Source organism: Manacus vitellinus, unplaced genomic scaffold (genome assembly GCF_001715985.3).
Source record: "Manacus vitellinus isolate BGI_N305 unplaced genomic scaffold, ASM171598v3 scaffold_38_pilon, whole genome shotgun sequence".
NCBI classification, from domain to species: Eukaryota; Metazoa; Chordata; class Aves; order Passeriformes; family Pipridae; genus Manacus; species Manacus vitellinus.
Genome location: NW_021940526.1, coordinates 4,341,203 through 4,359,907, shown reverse-complemented (window position 1 = coordinate 4,359,907; position 18,705 = coordinate 4,341,203). Strand labels below are relative to the sequence as shown.

Sequence of the window (18,705 nt, the reverse complement as noted above, 5' to 3'; positions counted from 1 at the left end):
CCCAGCTCTTGGAGTTGTCCTCAGCTGTGCTTTTCCCATGACAAGCTCTTTATTTGCAGATCAGCTTTTGGTGATATCAGGGAATTCTCTCCATTTATTAGATGGCCTTAAAACTTGACAGCAATTTGTGGACTGTCCCTTGCGCTGGAGTAAGAAGCAGGAGGAGCTGATGGGAAAGCACCTGCATGGGAATTTTTCCCTGGATATTTGTAATGCCAAGTGACAGGCTGTTCCTTCCCTCCTTATTTCTCAGGCCTTGAGTGTTACTGTGGGAGGTTTGGCTGACCAGAACAGACTTGGATTTGAAATCTGCTCCTACAATAAGAGGGGACTTTAAAAAAGTACTGTTGTTTGTTTATTTTTTATAGTTTTAAGTGCTCCAAGTGTGTTACAAACTAAGAGCATACTTAGAGTGTGATGTAAATGTTAGCAGAGAGGAAGGCAAACATTGCACTCTGGTGCAGTTCAAATAATTGCCATCAGCTTTTTGACTTTTTTTAAGCTAAGCTGAAATCACCTTAAGTTTTAAACACAGGTTAGTTCGTGTGGTTTGTTTCAGCGTACAAAGCTTAAAAGTAGACAGATACTTTGTTTGTATGTCTATGCAAATTGTTTCTAAACTCTCCTGGGAGAGTGTTTGTAGACAGCTCTGACTTGGGTTAGATGCTCTGCAAAGTTCAGTGCTGCACTGAGTGGATCTTGTCTTTGAGAGCTTAGTTTGAAATCCTAAAGGGGGGATTTTTTAATCCCTAAGAAGGAAACTTTTCAGGGAAATCCTAAAAAAAAAAAGGTGCTGATTTTGTTTTTCCTTAATTTGATAGCCATTACAGTTTTTTTGAGAGCTCTGAATTCGAGGTGAGAGTTCAGACTGAACTGCTGAAAGCACTAATTGCTGTAATTAGTTCCTTCTACAAGTCTGCTAGGATAACTAGGACTTCAAGCTATGATTAAAGTGTGGCTATGTAAGGACAAATGATGGAGATCCTAAAATTTGCAGCAGGTTTGGAAAGTCCAGTGTTGGAAAAACATTGTGCTTTGCAATTTATATTAAACAAGAAGGTGAGCAACTGAGGTTACTTAATGTCACTAAAACTGAGCAAAATGGCTGTTCTGTCATTTGTTAGAATATGCAGTGAGGATTTTAATGGATTATTGCACATTGTGGTGGAAGCTTTATGAAAACGTGTTTGTCCATTTAAAGCAATTTATTTCAACAGTGGGTCTTTCTGAGTGATGTGCTTCACAGTTAACGTTCTATAAAATAATGGATTGGCAGGAAACAAAAAATAATTTATTTTAGGTCTGTTACTGAAGTCCCGTGGGATTCAAACAAATAATTTGATAGTTGGATAAGAAGGTAATAAAGCTTTGTTTACATTTCAGTGTCACTGGAAATGCAGAGCTGCACCAACACTGCCCACGTCATGTTGTCCAACAGCTCTGTTTGTTCACTGACTGGACTTTGCTGCCCAGCACAGACACTGTCATTTTGCAATTTGTGAATACTTTGGGAGCTGTGAAAGTTGTTAATAGGATTAGCTGGGTGGATAAGAAGTCAGGTTTGTGTTTTGAGGGGCAAAACTTCTTCCTGCTTGCTTGCACTTCCTTTCTGGGGAGAGTAGCCAAAAATAAGATTGGCTTTGCTGTCTGCAGGGACAACACTGTGTGGTTCTCCTGTACTAATCCTGGTGCTGCAAGGGAGCAGGGAGGAGCACACTGAGGAGGCTGGGTGTGATTTGTGGTGGGCCCAGAAGTGTTTCAGGGCTCAGACTTAACCAGTTTGCACGGCTTTTAGTGGAGCTGCCAGGTTCTCCTGTCTGGTTGAACCTTTCCCTGCGTGGATGTGGCTGTTTGTGGATTAACAGACTTTGCATCTTGTGCAATCCTTCATTGCCTCAGAGCCCGACTGGGGAGGGATCTTTGCCCTTTGCATTGCCAACAGTCCTTCACTGTGTTCCTTGCCAAGAAACACCTGAGCCTTTGGTTGTGTCCTTGCTGTGATCCTGACCAGCAGCACGTGGGGTTCTGCCCCTGCAGTGCCCCGGGATCACACGGTGGTCATTTCAGGGCAAGCGATTAAAAATAATGGGAGTGATATTAAGTAGTGGCTGGATCGAGCTGGCTCCTGTGAAGGTGAGAGAATCCAAAGAAATACTGCATTTACCTCATGATAATTCCCCCTCTGCAGCTGTGCTCAGCACTGGGTTGGTTGTATTTGGAGTTTTGCCAGCGGGCTGATGAAGCATCTTGCTGGGTTTTGTATGTTTTGACAGTGGGCTGATAAACCTGCACGTTTCTGCTGTTGCTTCCTAAGGAGGTTTTATCATGATCTAAATAGTGAGCTAATTTCAATTATGAAATGTTTTTGCAAGGCAAAGGGGGGAGAGTCTTCAGTGTAACGAAAAAAGCATCAAACCTTAAATTCAGTCTTTTCAGGCAGAGCAGTCTGGCACAGAACATCCCAGGACAGTTCATGGAGCTGTGTAGGTCATTCCCCTTTAGATGCACATCCTATGCTGGCAGATGTCAGAGCTCCCTGGGAAAGCACTGGCAAACACCTCTGACACTTCAGGTTGCTGTTTAGTGCCTTTCAATGAGCCTCGAGGCAACTCCCTTCAAGTGACACTTGTGTACAGCTCGTTTCCAAGCATAAAAGTCTTGCTATGGGGGAAATAGTTTTTAATAATGCATTTAAGAATTCGTTATGTTAATACAGGTACAGTGAAAGAGTCTGGTGAGAAACATAAGGGATCTGTTGAAATTCCTAACCTGTCAGAAGAAAATGAGGTAGATGATACAGAGGTAGGTGTGAAATACCGGTATGGCTGTATAGGTTCAGAATTCTTAAGTAAAGCATTAACCAACATACAGGCATCATATTTTGATTTATCCTGTCATTAAGTGGGATAATTACACGTGGATAGTTTATTTCATGTTTTTGTTGATTATACTTTGGAATAATGACTTCTCTCTGTTCTCAAATTTACCCGCGAGGAACGTGCACAATTTGCTTTGCTAATTATGGTCTGTGACAAATATATTAACTACAAATTTGAGAAGAACTCTGCTTGTAGTCTTAAAAAAAACCACCCCAAACCAACTCCACAAACCGCCCCCCAAGCCCTAAGAACTTAAGGAATCTCCATGTTGGTTGTATAGCAGTTGGTGCTGTGGCTTCCACAGATTCCTCAGCAACTCTTGTCTATCCTTGATGAACTAAGTGGAGATACTACATTAATTTAAGTCAAAACCCAAGAGGACCTATTTTTAGCAAAGGTCAGCTGCTCTGAGAAGATAATGAACTGAAATTGCAGCTGTCCTCTGAGCACAGTAAACAAAGCCCAAATGCTTGCCTTTGTTGCCAGAACCCAAAAGGCTCCTGATCAAGTGTCTCTTAGATGTGTCATTTTTCTGTTTCTAGATAAATGTCAGCAAGAAGAAAGGGGAAGGTGACGTTCTGAAGGACCTGATGAGAACTGAAGGAACCACAAAAGTCAGAGAGGCCCTGAGAGATTACCTGAAAGCACTTAAAACAGGTAAATTCAACAGCATGTTTTGTTTCTGTGTGGGCATCTCTCCAGAACAGGTTGGTCATACATTGACAAGTCCTTGGGTTTGTATTGTTTTTATTTTTAATCTGTTCCTAATGAAAATACGTGGGGAAACTGGATTGGAGTTTTATGTCCTATTCAGTGCCCCTGCACAGTTCTACCCCTTCTCCACAGTTTTGGTGATCTTTACTGTGTACCTGAGTGTCAGGGTGATGGTACAGCTGAATTTCACACTGAAAAGTGCTTTCCTTCCTTCCAGAGTTTACCTTGGGAATGATTCTGCCAACAAAAGCCCCTGTTGGTCAGGAGCTGCCCACGGAGCGAAAACCAAGTGGGAACACCGTGCAAGTATGTTGGCTTTAGCTTTTTTTCCCCACTGAATTTAGTGACTCCCAATTAATACTACTATTAAATAAATACAGAAATACATTGTATAATTGCCATGTTTTCACAGCAATGTGTGTTTGAGAATGTGCAGGTAACAACAGTCCTGCCATGTCAGAACTTCTAAGATCTTGGACTTACTCACGCGACTGTTTTCTGCTTTTCAGGACTCTGTTTCACCACAGTCTCTGGATACAGTTGGAGTAAAAATTCCAACAGTGAGGATACTTATGAGGGAAATGTTCAACTCTCCAGCTGATGAACTTTACAGCATCTTCACCACAAAGGAAGTAAGTGATATTTTCAGAAGGCATTGTAACAATGTGGATGTTGATCCAGCTGAATAGTTGTGTAAGTAAGGAATGTGTCACAGTGTCAAGTACAGATTCCACTTTTACCTTTTTAATAACAGCTGAATAGGTTGCCTGAGACCTTTTTTTCCCCACTTGTTACCTTAACAGGAAGAAAAGCCAACTAAACAAAGAGAAGCTGCATCTTTCTGTAGTTTTTGTGCAACTCAGTCTCAATCTCCTTTGCTGCTTAGGAAAAGCTTTGCTGTTTGATGTTCAGGAGCCTGAAGGGCTCAGTAATGGCACTGCCATTATCCACAGCCTGCAGGTTAATTAGATTAATTACTGGAGGTGTGAAATACAAATTCACTAATTTGGGGTTTGTGTCCTTCATAAGGGCCTGTGTTGGAGAACTTTAAATGACAATCCCAGCGCTTCCCTCGGGAAACAAGAGCTGTTGCTCCATTTCCCTCATTTCCCAACGTAGGAACAGCCAGTTCTGTCTGTGCCTGTGTATGTGCTGTGGCCATACCCCCTGCATGTGACCAGTCTGTCCTGCTCTCTGTTTACCCTGCAGGTTTCTCAGTGTTTATATTCTCATCCTGTCACCTCACTGGACCTCACTGCAGTGCTCTATAAAATCAAAAGCCTGATGAGTGTTTAAAGACTCTTACATATATCACAGTTAGTTTTAATTTCTTCAGCCAATCTCTCTTCTCTGCTAGTATTTTTATGGGTGTGTTCTTTTTTGTTAGTTAGTACAGAAGTTTTCCAAGTGCCCAGCTGTGATTGAAGCAGAGAAAGGAGGCAAACTCCAGATGTTTGAGGGCTGTGTCAGCGGGGAATACACAGAACTGGTAAGAAACTCCTCCTCTGCACTTCAAATATGGGGGGAAAGGGTGTTACTTCATTTTCTGAAACAAAAAGTAGTGTAAATTTGTGACCTTTCAGCTTCCTTAATGCCTGTTTCAGTTCCTGTATTTCAAAGCCAAACAGGTGCTCGTTTGTTGTTTGGTTTTTCTTCCCCCTGAGAAGAGCAGGCACTGCCCACACCTAATGACCTGCACTGGGGTGGGGGGAAGAAGCACAGTCCTGTTTAACCAGGAGTGACAAAGCAGGTTTAAGGTGTACCTCTTGTATTCATTCCTCTTTTAACTGGAGAACTGATTTTTGTTCAGCTCAGGGCAAACCGTTACCCGCTGTGGAAGCAGAGGGAAGTCAGTTCTGTTCATCAGCCTTTGCTGATAAGGATCTATTAGATCAGGATCTGTTTAAATGAAAAGTCAGAGTACAGACTCTCCCCTGAGCTGGTGTTTGTGCCAGCAGTGCCTCATTCAGGCAGGCTGGGCTGGGTGACAGTGACAACACTTACATGTTGCAGCAGGGCAGACACGGCTCGTGCTGGTGCCCGTTTCAAGGTCTGCCAGAAAATCAATGGTGTCTGTGCAGTAACTAATGAGCCCTGACCTTTTCCCACAGCCAGAACACAACATGCAATGCAGCAAGCTGAGAGCTCCAGGAAAACAGTTTATTTCAAAAATCAAACCCTAGTCTTTGTCTTGGTTACGTGCATGTGTCTCCTTGGTTTTCAGGGGGAATAACCTCCGATGCTAACTGGAGAACATCCTTCTCTTCCTCCAGGTCCCAAGCCAAAGAATTGTCCTGAAGTGGCGGTGTAGGAGTTGGCCTGATGGTGAGTCTTTGTGAGGAATTCTGATATTAGAGGCCTCCTTTGCAGGGAGAAGGACCAGCCCTGGCAGGGACAGCGTTCCTGGCCGGATTCTCCCTCGGTCCGTGTTCTTGGACAGCAGCCTGGTGTCCAGAGGTGAAAAGACAGACACAGGAAAGCAGCAGCAACAACTGCAATTCCTTAAAAAACACAAGGCTGAAATGTGCTATTTTCTTCCCCCAGAACATTATGCAACAGTTGCCTTGACCTTCCAGGACGCGGCGGCTCAGACGGAGCTGCAGCTGGAATGCACAGGAGTTCCCGTCGCCGCCGAGGAGAGCACCAGGCAGTGCTGGAAGAAGCAATATTTTGAAGAAATCCATCTTTTACTGCAGCAGCCCCAAGACAGCATGGAATGATGACAGCACTGTAGTTTTGTTAGGGCATTACTTTTTATACTTTGTTAACAATTTGGTTTTCTAAAAAAAAAAAAAAAAAAAAAAAAAAAAAAAGAAAAGGAAAAAAATAGTAATTTATTTGTGGGAAGAATAAAGACCCACTTCTATGATACTGTATATAATTTAAACATTATTTATGGATTTTCAGTGACTGAGGAGCAAGGCAGATTATGGATATAGACAGCTTTTCTTGGGGAGACTGACCTCTGCTCTGCTTGTCTGCAGCCTCAGAGATAATAATGACTGAGCTGCAGTCAGGACTGTGGTAGGACTCACACTTCCAGCAGAGGTAGGTGAGCTACACCAATCCACAGGAAGCATTTCCAGTTCCTAAATATTCAGTGAATTGAGTGGCAAAATTCCTGCAGGAGATGGTTCCCAGCAGAGGTGAGCCCAAAGGGATTATCAAACTGCTGATCCAGTAGATCTTTCAAGAAACAGGGGGGGGGTATCATTTACAGCCTCTTTAAATACTTTGTTAGATTGTTTTAACTGCAGACAGATTTTGTTTCTGACTGCAGTTTTAGGGAAAGACAATTAACAATGTCATGTAATTATTAAGTCTGCATGCACTGTACTCCCTTACTTGACCTCAGTGTGACATTTATTTTGGAAGCAACCAACAGCACTAGTGCTTTCTGCAGTTCTGCAAGCCTTCCACTTCAATCATTTATGGCCCTCTGCAATTCTGTACCTCAAATTAAAGAGAACAACTGTCAGAGAATTGTGACAGGAGCAAAGTTGGGATACTGAAAGCAGCAAGGTGAGCAAGGCTAACTTAGTTCTCAGATGCTTTATAAGAAGTGTACAAATCCAATATGCAATTTGCAGCAGACCACAAAAGGGCTGCCTTTGGAAAACGTGCTTGGCTCAATAAAAGATGTGACTTTACCTGCAGTTTATTTTCTCCATAAACCAATCCTGCCACACTAAATGAGTTTAAGTCCTGTAAATTTTCATTTTACTCAGCGAGTTTGTAAAATTAAAATTTTTTGGACTTAAACTCATCCAGCCAATGAATGAGTTTAAGTCCTAAAAATTTTAATTTTACAGGGCACCAACATATGGCAACCTTCCCACCCAAAGCCTTCCATCCTCCAGAGGATACAGATGTGCTGCTCTCTGCCACAGGCCAGGTTATCCCTGAAAAGCTGCAGGCATTTATTAACCCCTTTGAACTGAGGTGAGCTCTGGTAGTAACAATAAACACCTCCAGAGGCTCAGACTGGTTACTGTGGGTTGTACTGGGTGTGGTTTAGGTGTCCACATGGAGGGTGGGAAACAGCCCCTTGAGAAGTGTCATATTTTAACATCTTCCTTTTCCTGAATGTTCAGGATTTAGTTACCTTTCCAGGAAAAAAAGCCTGACATTTTGAATACAAAAATAATTTAGGGTATTGGTTGACAAAGGGACAAAATAGAAATAAAAAAAACCCAGAGAATCAAGGTTTAAAACAGATCAGGCTTCAGCAGCTTAAGAGTGCAGATGCTCCAAGAGATTTGGTGACAATTCAGTAATTCAGAGCAGGTTGTTATATGCAATTCCAAGTTTTTTAAACAGTGAAACTACAGCAGTCGTACTTCTTGTCTCCTCCCACTAACTGCAATGGCCAGTTGCTGATCACCAGCATTAAAAGACAAGACTCACCTGTGTCCAGCACTCCACCGCTTTCTTCACATGCCAAAATCCCGGGAACACGCCACAGCTGCTGCTGGGAGGGCAGGGACTGTGAGGAGGAACAGCCCCAGGGACCCTCCTTTCCTCCTTGGGAAAGGATTTTTTGCACGATTTTAATGTGGTCTTATAATGTTCTATAGAACATGCCAAGAACATGCTAACGTCATGCTAAGAACATGAGAATGTCATGCTAAGAACGTGAACATCAGGCAAAAAAATTAGATTTGCTTTTTGTAAGCATGACAGTCACATGTTCCTAGTATGATTTAAGCATGTTGCAAATAACATGCCAAGAACGTGCTAACATCATGCTAAGAACACATTAATGTCATGCTAAGAACATGAGAATGTCATGCTAAGAACATGTGAACATCATGCAAAAAAATCTTAGATTTGTTTGTTTTTGTAAGCATGACAGTCACATGTTCTTAGCATGATTTAAGCATGTGGTAAATAACATGCCAAGAACATGCTAATGTCATGCTAAGGACATGCTAATGTCATGCTAAGAACATGAGAACATCATGCAAAAATCTTAACTTCACTTTTTGTAAGCATGACAGTCACATGTTCTTAGCATGACATTAGCATGTTCTGAATAACATGCGAAGAGCACGCTAATGTCATGCTAAGAACATGTTAGTGTCATGCTAAGAACATGCTAGTGTCATGCTAAGAACATGTGAACATCATGCAAAAAATCTTAGATTCTATTTTTATAAGCATGGTAATCACATGTTCTTAGCATGATTTAGGTATGTTGTAATTAACATGCCAAGAACATGCTAATGTCATGCTAAGAACATGAGAATGGCACATTAAGAACATGCTAATGTCATGCTAAGAACATGTGACCATCATGCAAAAAATATCAGATTTGCTTTTTGTAAGCATGACAGTCACATGTTCTTAGCGTGATTTAAGCATGTTGTAATTAACATGCTAACATCATGCAAAGAGCATGCTAAGAACATGAGAATGTCATGTTAAGAACACGCTAATGTCATGCTAAGAACGTGAACATCATGGAAAAAACATAGATTCGCTTTTTGTAAGCATGACAGTCACATGGTTTTACCATGATTTAAGCATGTTGTAATTAACATGCCAAGAACATGCTAATGTCATGCTAAGAACATGAGAATGTCACGCTAAGAACATGCTAATGTCATGTTAAGAACATGAGAATGTCATGGTAAGAACATGTGAACATCATGAAAAAATCTTAAGATTTGACTTTTGTAAGCATGACAGTCACATGTTCTTAGCATGATTTAGGCATGTGGTAAATAACATGCCAAGAACATGCTAATGTCATGCTAAGGACATGCTAATGTCATGCTAAGAACATGTGAACATCATGCAAACCCCCCTTAGATTCTCTTTTTTGTAAGCATGACTTTCACATGTTCTTAGCATGTTCTGAATAACATGGGAAGAACATGCTAATGTCATGCTAAGAACATGTTAGTGTCATGCTAAGAACATGTGAAAGTCATGCAACAAAATCAGATTCTATTTTGTAAGCATGACAGTCACATGTTCTTAGCATGATTTAGGTATGTTGTAATTAACATGTCAAGAACATGCTAATGTCATGCTAAGAACATGCTAATGTCATGGTAAGAACATGTGAACATCATGAAAAAAATCTTAAGATTTGCCTTTTGTAAGCATGACAGTCACATGTTCTTAGCATGATTTAAGCATGTTGTAATTAACATGCCAAGAACATGCTAATGTCATGCTAAGAACATGTGAACATCATGCAACCCCCCTCAGATTCTCTTTTTTGTAAGCATGACTTTCACATGTTCTTAGCATGTTCTGAATAACATGCGAAGAACATGCTAATGTCATGCTAAGAACATGTTAGTGTCATGCTAAGAACATGTGAACATCATGCAAAAACAGATTCTATTTTGTAAGCATGACAGTTACATGTTAGCATGATTTGGCATGTTGTAATTAACATGCCAAGAACATGAGAATGTCACACTAAGAACATGCTAACGTCATGCTAAGAACATGTGAACATCAGGCAAAAAAATCTTAAATTTGCTTTTTGTAAGCATGACAGTCACATGTTCTTAGCATGATTTAAGCATGTTGTAATTAACATGCCAAGAACATGCTAACGTCATGCTAAGAACATGCTAATGTCATGCTAAGAACATGCTAATGTCATGCTTACAAAAATAGAATCTAAGATTTTTTTCGTGACGCTCACATGTTCTTAGCATGTTCTGAATAACATGTGAAGAGCACGCTAATGTCATGCTAAGAACATGGTAGTGTCATGCTAAGAACATGTGAACATCATGCAAAAAAAATCTTAGATTCTATTTTGTAAGCATGACAGTCACATGTTCTTAGCATGATTTAGGCATGTTGTAATTAACATGCCAAGAACATGCTAATGTCATGCTAAGAACATGCTAATGTCACGCTAAGAACATGCTAATGTCATGCTAAGAACATGTGACCATCATGCAAAAAAATACCAGATTTGCTTTTTGTAAGCATGACAGTCACATGTTCCTAGCATGTTGTAAATAACCTGCCAAGAACACGCTAATGTCATGCTAAGAACATGTGAACATCATCCAAAAATGTTAATATTCCCTTTTTAACCATGACATTCTCATGTTCTTAGCATGACATTCTCGTGTTCTTAGCATGATGTTAGCATGTTCTTGGCATGACATTAGCATGTTCTTAGCATGACATTAGCGTGCTCTTGGCATGTTAATTACAACATGCTGAAATCATGCTAAGAACATGTGACTGTCATGTTTACAAAATAGAATCTAAGATTTTTTTTGCATGATGTTCACATGTTCTTAGCATGATGTTAGCATGTTCTTGGCATGTTATTTACAACATGCTTAAATCATGCTAAGAACATGTGACTGTCATGCTAACAAAAAAGCAAATCTGATTTTTTTGTGTGACGCTCACATGTTCTTAGCATGACGTTAGCATGTTCTTAGCGTGACATTCTCATGTTCTTACCATGACATTCTCATGTTCTTGGCATGTTAATTACAACATGCCTAAATCATGCTAAGAACATGTGACTGTCATGCTTACAAAAAGCAAATTTAAGATTTTTTGCCTGATGTTCACATGTTCTTAGCATGACGTTAGCATGTTCTTAGTGTGACATTCTCATGTTCTTAGCATGACATTAGCATGCTCTTGGCATGTTAATTATAACATGCTTAAATCATGCTAAGAACATGTGACTGTCATGCTTACAAAACAAACAAATCTAAGATTTTTTTTGCATGATGTTCACATGTTCTTAGCATGACATTCTCATGTTCTTAGCATGACATTAGCATGTTCCTAGCATGACATTAGCATGTTCTTAGCATGACATTAGCATGTTCTTAGCATGACATTAGCATGTTCTTAGCATGACATTAGCATGTTCTTAGCATGACATTAGCATGTTCCTAGCATGACATTAGCATGTTCTTAGCATGACATTAGCGTGTTCCTAGCATGACATTCTCATGTTCTTGGCATGTTACATAGAACATGATAAGAACATGTGAAAATCATGAAAAAAAAATAATATCTGAGCTTGTTTTTTTTCCCAGCTGAAGGTTCCATTGCCTGCACACAGTTAGCCTGGAGTGAGAGAAATCCCAGGGAAAAGTTCCTTTCACCTGTTCCAGGGGCCCTTCAGGAGGATTTCCAGCACACCAGTTTCTTCTAAAATGGGTGCTGAAAGTTCTCAGAGAGTCTGCAACAAAAAGCAAAAAATGGTAAATGACTGGTGAGCTGAGAAAGCCAAAGGGGAAAAAAAATTCAGTGGGAATGATGTGATTTGTTATATTATGGCCAAAAATCAGTACAGAGGATGGTTTCAACAGTCTGAGCCCCACAGCAGAGCTGACTGTGCAGGGAGATGCTTTGAAATAGAAAAAGCTTAATTTTGGAGGGGTTAAATGGGAGGTGGAACTTCCAGGAGGAAATAAATAATAATAAAATGAGAGGTGGGATAAAGCCTGGAAGGAAATCAAAGCTTTAAGAGGCTGAGGGAGCCAGTTAATGATTAAAGGGTTTAGGGTTAAAGGGTTTTCAAAGGCAGGGATAAGGGAACATTCTTGAAGGCAATGAAATACAAACCAGAAAACTGATGTGAAGTCAAAGGGGAATACTGTGGAAAAAATAATGGCTTACAGAGCACGTAAAATGAGGGACATGGAGGATAAACAGCTGGAAACAGGATGTGGAAGAGCAGACATTTGTGCAGGTACTGCTTTACTTCTGTTTAAAAAATACAGGGGAAAAAAACCCACCTCAATAAAATTGCAGGAATACTCCAGGGGGAAATGGGAAGGTAATGTAAGAGAAGAGCAGTAAAAATAATCACATTTCTGGTAATCTTGCCATGATTAATGGGGTAATATTTGTGCATCCTTTATGAAATAATTATTAAGTGCTGTTTATAGTTAGTCTACTGAAAATGAGATAAAAACCATCCCAACAAACAGGATCCCCCTCTCCAGTACCAATTATGGTGTGACCTCATCCTGGGGGAGGAGATAAAGCCAACAAAGGGCAAGAGCTGGAACTGAGGTCAGACAACTTACCAACAGTGTTAATAAGGGTGATTAATTAACTGAAACCACTCACCAAAGGGTTACAAGGGCTGCTGCATCTCAAAGATCTTTAGAGCCATTGGGAAATATCTTCCTAAAGACAACCTGACCAACCACAACTCACTTGGTTTGGCAGAGACTTGAGAGCTGAATTTTGATTGTAGAAGTTCTGACCAGAAAAAAACTGTTGAAGATTTCTCTGAATCACAACCTGGGGAGAAGCTGATCAGAAAAGGTAATAAAATCATTCCTAAAGAGAGCAAAACCATAATTACTTCATGTCTGATAATTGAGACCAACTTCACACTCACCAGCATCAGCAGTGTCTGTAAATGCAGGAGTAAAAGTGCTAAAAGGGAATTTAAAGTGTGAACTTTAAAGAGAAATTATTAATTACACAAGGTTAAAAACAATGAGAGTAGATTTAAAGGGAGCAAGAATATCATATAATAGACTCAAGGAGAAGCAAATGATACTAAACTGTAAATGGTAGATGGAATGAAAGAATTCAGAAGAAAAAAGACCAAAATAGATGTATTATGAAGGCAGTAGAAAAACAAATGAGCTAAGCAACTGGAAAGTGAAACTGAAAATGCAGTTTAATTGGATATTAAAACCAGTATCACTGACAGGCCAAAAGGTCACATAGGAAATGGATATTGCTCAGAAATAACAGGAGGAAACAGGACGGGAGAGGTGATAAAGTCATTCCAGCATTCCAGGGCTGTAGCAGCTGTCAAAAATGAGGGAGCACAGCCAGGGAGAGGGGGAAAAAGAAAGGAAGTCTGCAAATGGTGCAGGAGAAAAATGACATCATCACACAGGTTAAAATGAAGGAAAGGAGATGCCAAGTTGCACTGGCTTCTGACAGCACTTCATGCTCCAACACCGAGCACCAGCCCCTCCACATTTGTGCACAGAAACCAGACCAGCACCAGATTTCCAGCAGTCCTGCCCACCTGCCCTTCATCTGCTGCTCTTGCACTTACTTAGGAGGTTCTTTGCTGACAAATCCAGAGACTGAAGCAACATATTATAAACAAATGAAAAGTCATCACAATCAGTTTAATGAAGTGCACAGAATAGCAATTGATCATGTCAATAAAAATAAAACAATTAATTTTACATCAAGTGTGCTTTATTTCCTCCACAGGTATTCTGTTAAATAAAGCACCATATATATACTGCCAGGCCACAGCTAAAGAGGATTCTTTACAGAATCAAATTTCTTGTGGTTGTTTAGTATACAAGTAAACTTAATTTTGATAATAAGAACCACAGCGATCTGAGGCAATCTGCCTCGATTATAAGGTACAAAACTGGCACAGAGGACACCATATTATACACAGTAAAAATGCCATAAGTTTAAATTACATCATACAGGGCCAGGAGGCCCTGTCTCCCAGACAGCCATATTAAATGAAAGCCACTACAGTGAACTCTTAATTACATAAAACATAGCCATTATCTGATTGCCCTTTAAGAAAGTGTACGGTAGGATGCAAAATAAAATAAAATTAAAAACAAAGAAAAGGATCTGGAGTTCTGCCTGACCAAGAATGAAGCATATAAATCTATCTTGCCATTCAAGCAGAGAGCACTGGACAAACTGAAGCACAAAACAGAAATAAGCAAAACTTATACAAACAGCATTTTTGGAGGGGAGGGGGGAGGGAGAAGAAGGATTTTAAAAAAAAAAAAAATACTTAAAAGCAGACATGCTCCATCTAATGTCAAGAAGCAGCTTGGTTTCCTTTCCCGGATATCCGTGTGACCACGTGAATCGTAGACTCAATGGTCCTGCACAGGATGTCTAAAATGTCCTGCTGCTGCATGTGACTAAAAAGTCCTCTGGAATGGCCACAGCTGATTGCTAAACTCGTGTCGGGGTCCTGGGCCGGTAAGGCTTGGCCGTCGCAGCCCCGCAGGTCTGCGAGGTCGGATAAAACCGCGGAGATCGACGTGGAAGGGAACTCCGAGTCCTCCTCGGCTCCCATGGAATCCTTGGGAGCCTGCAGGTCTTTGAACTCTTTGCACTCCTCGAATTTCCCGTTTCCCGGCTGCTCCTCCGCGTGCTGCGCCCGCGTGGCCAACAGTATGTCTTCTGAAAACGAAGAAGGGCCTTCCATTCTGTACTCCTTGACAGAACTGCTCTCGGGGGACGGAGGGTCCTGCTCCGTGCCCGGATCGATGATGGAGGAGTCCCGTGTCTCGTTGTCCGAAGTGCTGGTGGGGGTCAGAGCCTCCCTGGGCTCAGCTTTGATGTCGCTGAGGCAACTGTCCACCGTGTGCTCCTCGTCGCTGCTGACCCGCCGCCGCTTCACGGGAGTCGCTCCTTCATCGTCTGCAAGGAAGGGAAAACTGGCTCAGGGAAAAGGCGCTTTTCCTGCCGCTCCCGCCCGCTTGCACATTCCCATCCTTTCCCACCTTCACCAAATACTTATTTCCTGAGGGAAAATTCATGCAATTCATGAATTTTAGCTCCGTAATAAAGTATTTCCCGTGCAGTGCTGGACTGAGGAATGGCCCACCCTGCAGGGATAAAATAATGTCTTACGCTCATTTTACAACCATTAGAGCGACACCATTATAAGAAGGCAAACCTTTAGTTTTTCTTTCTTTGGCTTCTTGCTCTTGTAATGAGTTCCTCTGTTGCTGACAAGCTCTACATTTGTTTAAAAGCTCTTGTAAAGTTGGGATCAGGGCTGAGTTGAGCTGTTTGGGAGTGTGCACTGAAAGCAGCAAGGCAAGTGCTCGGAGGTCCTGGAAAAACAGAGCAGTAACAAACTTAACAAGCCTTATTTCAAACTGGCTTTGGATTAATCCTGTGCAGTCAGGCCCAAAAGATCAAATTCCAGATATATTTACACTACTGAAATGTCCCACTCTCTGCTGTCTGCTGACCTTAATGCAGATCTGTCCTAAGACAAAATCTGGTTGGGTTAGGACGTTCCTACCATTAAATCTGTTGCACTTTGCATCACTTTGCTCCCCAGGATATGACATTCCCAGGTTGCCATGCCCTCACCAGGCACAGAGTGGAGCAAACAGTGCCCACTCTTAACCAGGACCTGGCACAGGGCACTGAAGAGTTCCTGTAGGAAATAAATTGGTATTTTAACAACTTAGGAAAGACTCACCCCGTTTAGAGTAGAGCTTGCTTTGGAAATTTCAACCCTCTGGTTGCTGAAGTCGGATTCTAGGCTTTGATACTGATTTATTAGATTTGTAATTAGAGTATTGATTAAGTTGGCACAGTTTGCTTCAGAAAACACCTGCCCTTGCACCTGTGAAAAGAAAGTACTTTTTTTTTAAACCTGAAAAAAATTGGAACTGTGAAAACAGTATCCCAAAATGAAACAGCATCAATGACTGCATTCCTTGGAATTATCACTAAAGGACCACGTACCTTGAGAAGAAAATGGGTCAGAAAGGTGTACACAATGTTGTTGTTGAGAAAGGTCCTTTCATCCATCAGGATACATTTTATGTATTCTGCAAAAACTGGATCTTCACAGAGCAGCTTCACACAGTTCTTGGACACGGCAGACTGGCAGGGAGAGAGAACATTGGAAGTCAGGCCCACTGAAACACAGCTCAGGTCCAGCAGGTGTCAGCAAATTGTACAAATCCTTATTTCACGTTGTCCTGGAAGGCTGGTTTATCCCATCAGTACGTACGGGAAGGGACGGTGCCTCCCAAAGAGATCTCCCAGTTTTCCTTTCATCATCCCAGTGTTTGTGCTACATTTATGTAGCTGGGATTTCACAGGGCAGGACAAGGTGGTGTCTGCACACCCACCATCCCACCAGTGCTGCTGTGGGGAGTTGTTCAGTGTTTGCAGGGTGTACTGGGAGAAAATGCAATATCCCAGATTTTACACTTCAGTTCTCAGGTTCTATCAGGTGGCAGCAACATAAGCAGAGGTGTTTTATTAAACACCCGTTAGTTACAATTCCTGGGTTCATCCCTGTGTTTTGCCTGTATTTCCATTCTTTTGGTTCTCAACCTGCCTCTTACCTGAGTCTGACACAGCTCAGTCCAGAGCTTGGGGAACAGCGCGAGATGAAGTGGCAAACCTTCATAAGCAACCAGGACACCTGGAATTGCAGGAGGAAGCAAATCAGTGTGGCAGAATTTTGTGGGAGACAGGGAAATTCCTGATAAAAGCAGTGCCAAGGTGCTGTATCATTTCCTAGGATCACATTCCAAGCATTTCTTATGATCAGAAACCCTCAGTCTGTGAGGTTCGTACGGTCCATTTAATGAACACACAAATGGGTGATTCAGGGGGTAAAAGAACATTCTGTGATCGCTCTTTGGACAAGATTATTGGTGTGACACTGAGGTCTGTGCACACTGAGTAACTCACCCTCAGGTCCATGGGGGAAGACAAAACTTTAAATATTGTCATATAATTGCCACTGAGGTGCTCAGGACTCAGCATCTGATCCAAAGCCATTTAAACTGCCCATACCAGTTCTGTATTAAACTCTAAATGCACAAAACCCCTGAATTCTCCCTGGTTGCCTCAGCTCCTTTCTGGACAGGTCCAAAGTGTGCCACTCACGTGGGTAAGGCTGCACTACCTCATACATGGATACCAGTTTTGTGGATCAAAATAATGTCCAAATGCAGCGAGTTTCGCAAGCTCTGCTTTTCCTTAAAAACTCTGAATATAAAACTCAGTGGAGAAGCACTCAAAGTTACCGCAGGAAAAGTTACCCTTGGGCTGTTTCACCCTGATACTCACTCATTTTAACTAAAGTTTCAGTAAACTTTTCACAGTTGATTGCAACTCGACACAGGAGGTGGATGAACTGGTGATAGGAGAAGAAATAGTCCAGCAGCATCCGGTCGTAAACATCATCTTTGCCCTGAAGATTTAAGGGAGCTTCATTTAAACTACAGAACAACAGGACAGCTCCCAGAGTTCCTAAACATCTCCCTTCGTGTCACTGCACTTCCTGCCCTAAAATGCTTCGTTGTGTGCTACAGGAAAACAGTGGGAATCTCCAGGTGCCTCCTTGCCCAGCCCTTGGCAACACCACGTGTGATGGGAGGAGGGATGGCATAAACTCCCCAGCAGTAAAACCTTTTACTGGAGGACTCTCACTCAACATTGAGAAGGTGCAAAGCTCTGCAAATACCATGTCTTGAATGGGACAAGAAAAGAATCAGTAATTTTACATCACAAACAGATACCTAAGTATAAATACATGACTGCTTTTTAAATTATCATTTGTCGGTTATGATCTGCAGAACTCAGAATTTTCTTGAGACTAAGCTTCACAAGGTTTTTAAGCAGAATTTTTCAGGATGTCTCAATGATATATGTATGCCAGTATTTTAATTTACTTTGGACATACACGCTTAAAATGGCATCAGCTTCTGTAGAGCAGAGAGCCAAAAGGAAACCTCGAAAACTCAAGCAAACAAAGCAGTTGAATGAAAACCAAGCATGCAAAACCACAGGGAAATGGGATTGTGGATGTGGTTACAGAGGTTTAAAAATCCTCTGCTTCCTAATGTATAGGAATTCGATATAAAGTCTAAAGTACGGTGTCATGTAGGATGACAACTTTTAAAGTTCAGACATTTACACTATGACATATCGTGGCCATACACGATGGGAAGAACCCACCACAGATAATTTCTGGCTCTCTGTGATTTTTGGTTTTTAAGCACTTGGTTCACACGGTCGATTTGATGGTGCACAAATAGACACAGCATCGTTCTGAAAGCTTTAGAAAAGAAGGGTTACTTACCCTACAGTAACCGAGCTTCTTCGAAATGTGTTGCCCACACAGATTCCCATCTACGTGCACATAGGCCCCATGTGCAGGAGATTGGATTCTTTCTGAAAAGCTGTGTCCACTGGGGCTGTGCCTGCACCCAGTGTGTCCTTGCGACCACTGTACCTGAGGGCACAAGGGGTATGGCGGCTTCAACCACCACTCCATTCCTTCACCCATAAGAATCCCCTAGGACAGCACCTGGAATTAGCACAGCGGGAGGAGCACAGAATCTGTGTGGACAAAGCATCTTGAAGAACCACG

The 18,705-nt window shown here is 41.6% G+C and overlaps 2 protein-coding genes across 2 annotated transcripts in view; one reads left to right on the top strand and one right to left on the bottom strand.

Moving 5' to 3' along the window:
* Nucleotides 1-24: 24 nt before the first annotated feature.
* On the top strand, nucleotides 25-7,243 carry AHSA2P. Its single transcript, XM_029961669.1, has 7 exons — nucleotides 25-2,802; nucleotides 3,422-3,536; nucleotides 3,811-3,899; nucleotides 4,103-4,225; nucleotides 4,981-5,082; nucleotides 5,867-5,918; nucleotides 6,138-7,243. Exons 1-7 carry the CDS (start codon nucleotides 2,686-2,688, stop codon nucleotides 6,311-6,313), a joined length of 774 nt encoding a protein of 257 aa, XP_029817529.1. The 5' UTR covers nucleotides 25-2,685; the 3' UTR covers nucleotides 6,314-7,243.
* A 5,984-nt stretch (nucleotides 7,244-13,227) lies between these two features.
* The window catches only part of USP34 (ubiquitin specific peptidase 34), a gene marked incomplete at its 5' end in the record, with an annotated part of 106,549 nt that continues 101,071 nt past the window's right edge, over nucleotides 13,228-18,705 (bottom strand). The window contains 7 exons of the mRNA XM_029961637.1: nucleotides 13,228-14,990; nucleotides 15,250-15,409; nucleotides 15,787-15,933; nucleotides 16,056-16,196; nucleotides 16,667-16,746; nucleotides 17,400-17,523; nucleotides 18,415-18,567. Of these exons, the coding sequence (XP_029817497.1) occupies nucleotides 14,380-14,990; nucleotides 15,250-15,409; nucleotides 15,787-15,933; nucleotides 16,056-16,196; nucleotides 16,667-16,746; nucleotides 17,400-17,523; nucleotides 18,415-18,567 (1,416 nt within the window). The remainder of the gene's footprint in view (nucleotides 14,991-15,249; nucleotides 15,410-15,786; nucleotides 15,934-16,055; nucleotides 16,197-16,666; nucleotides 16,747-17,399; nucleotides 17,524-18,414; nucleotides 18,568-18,705) is intronic.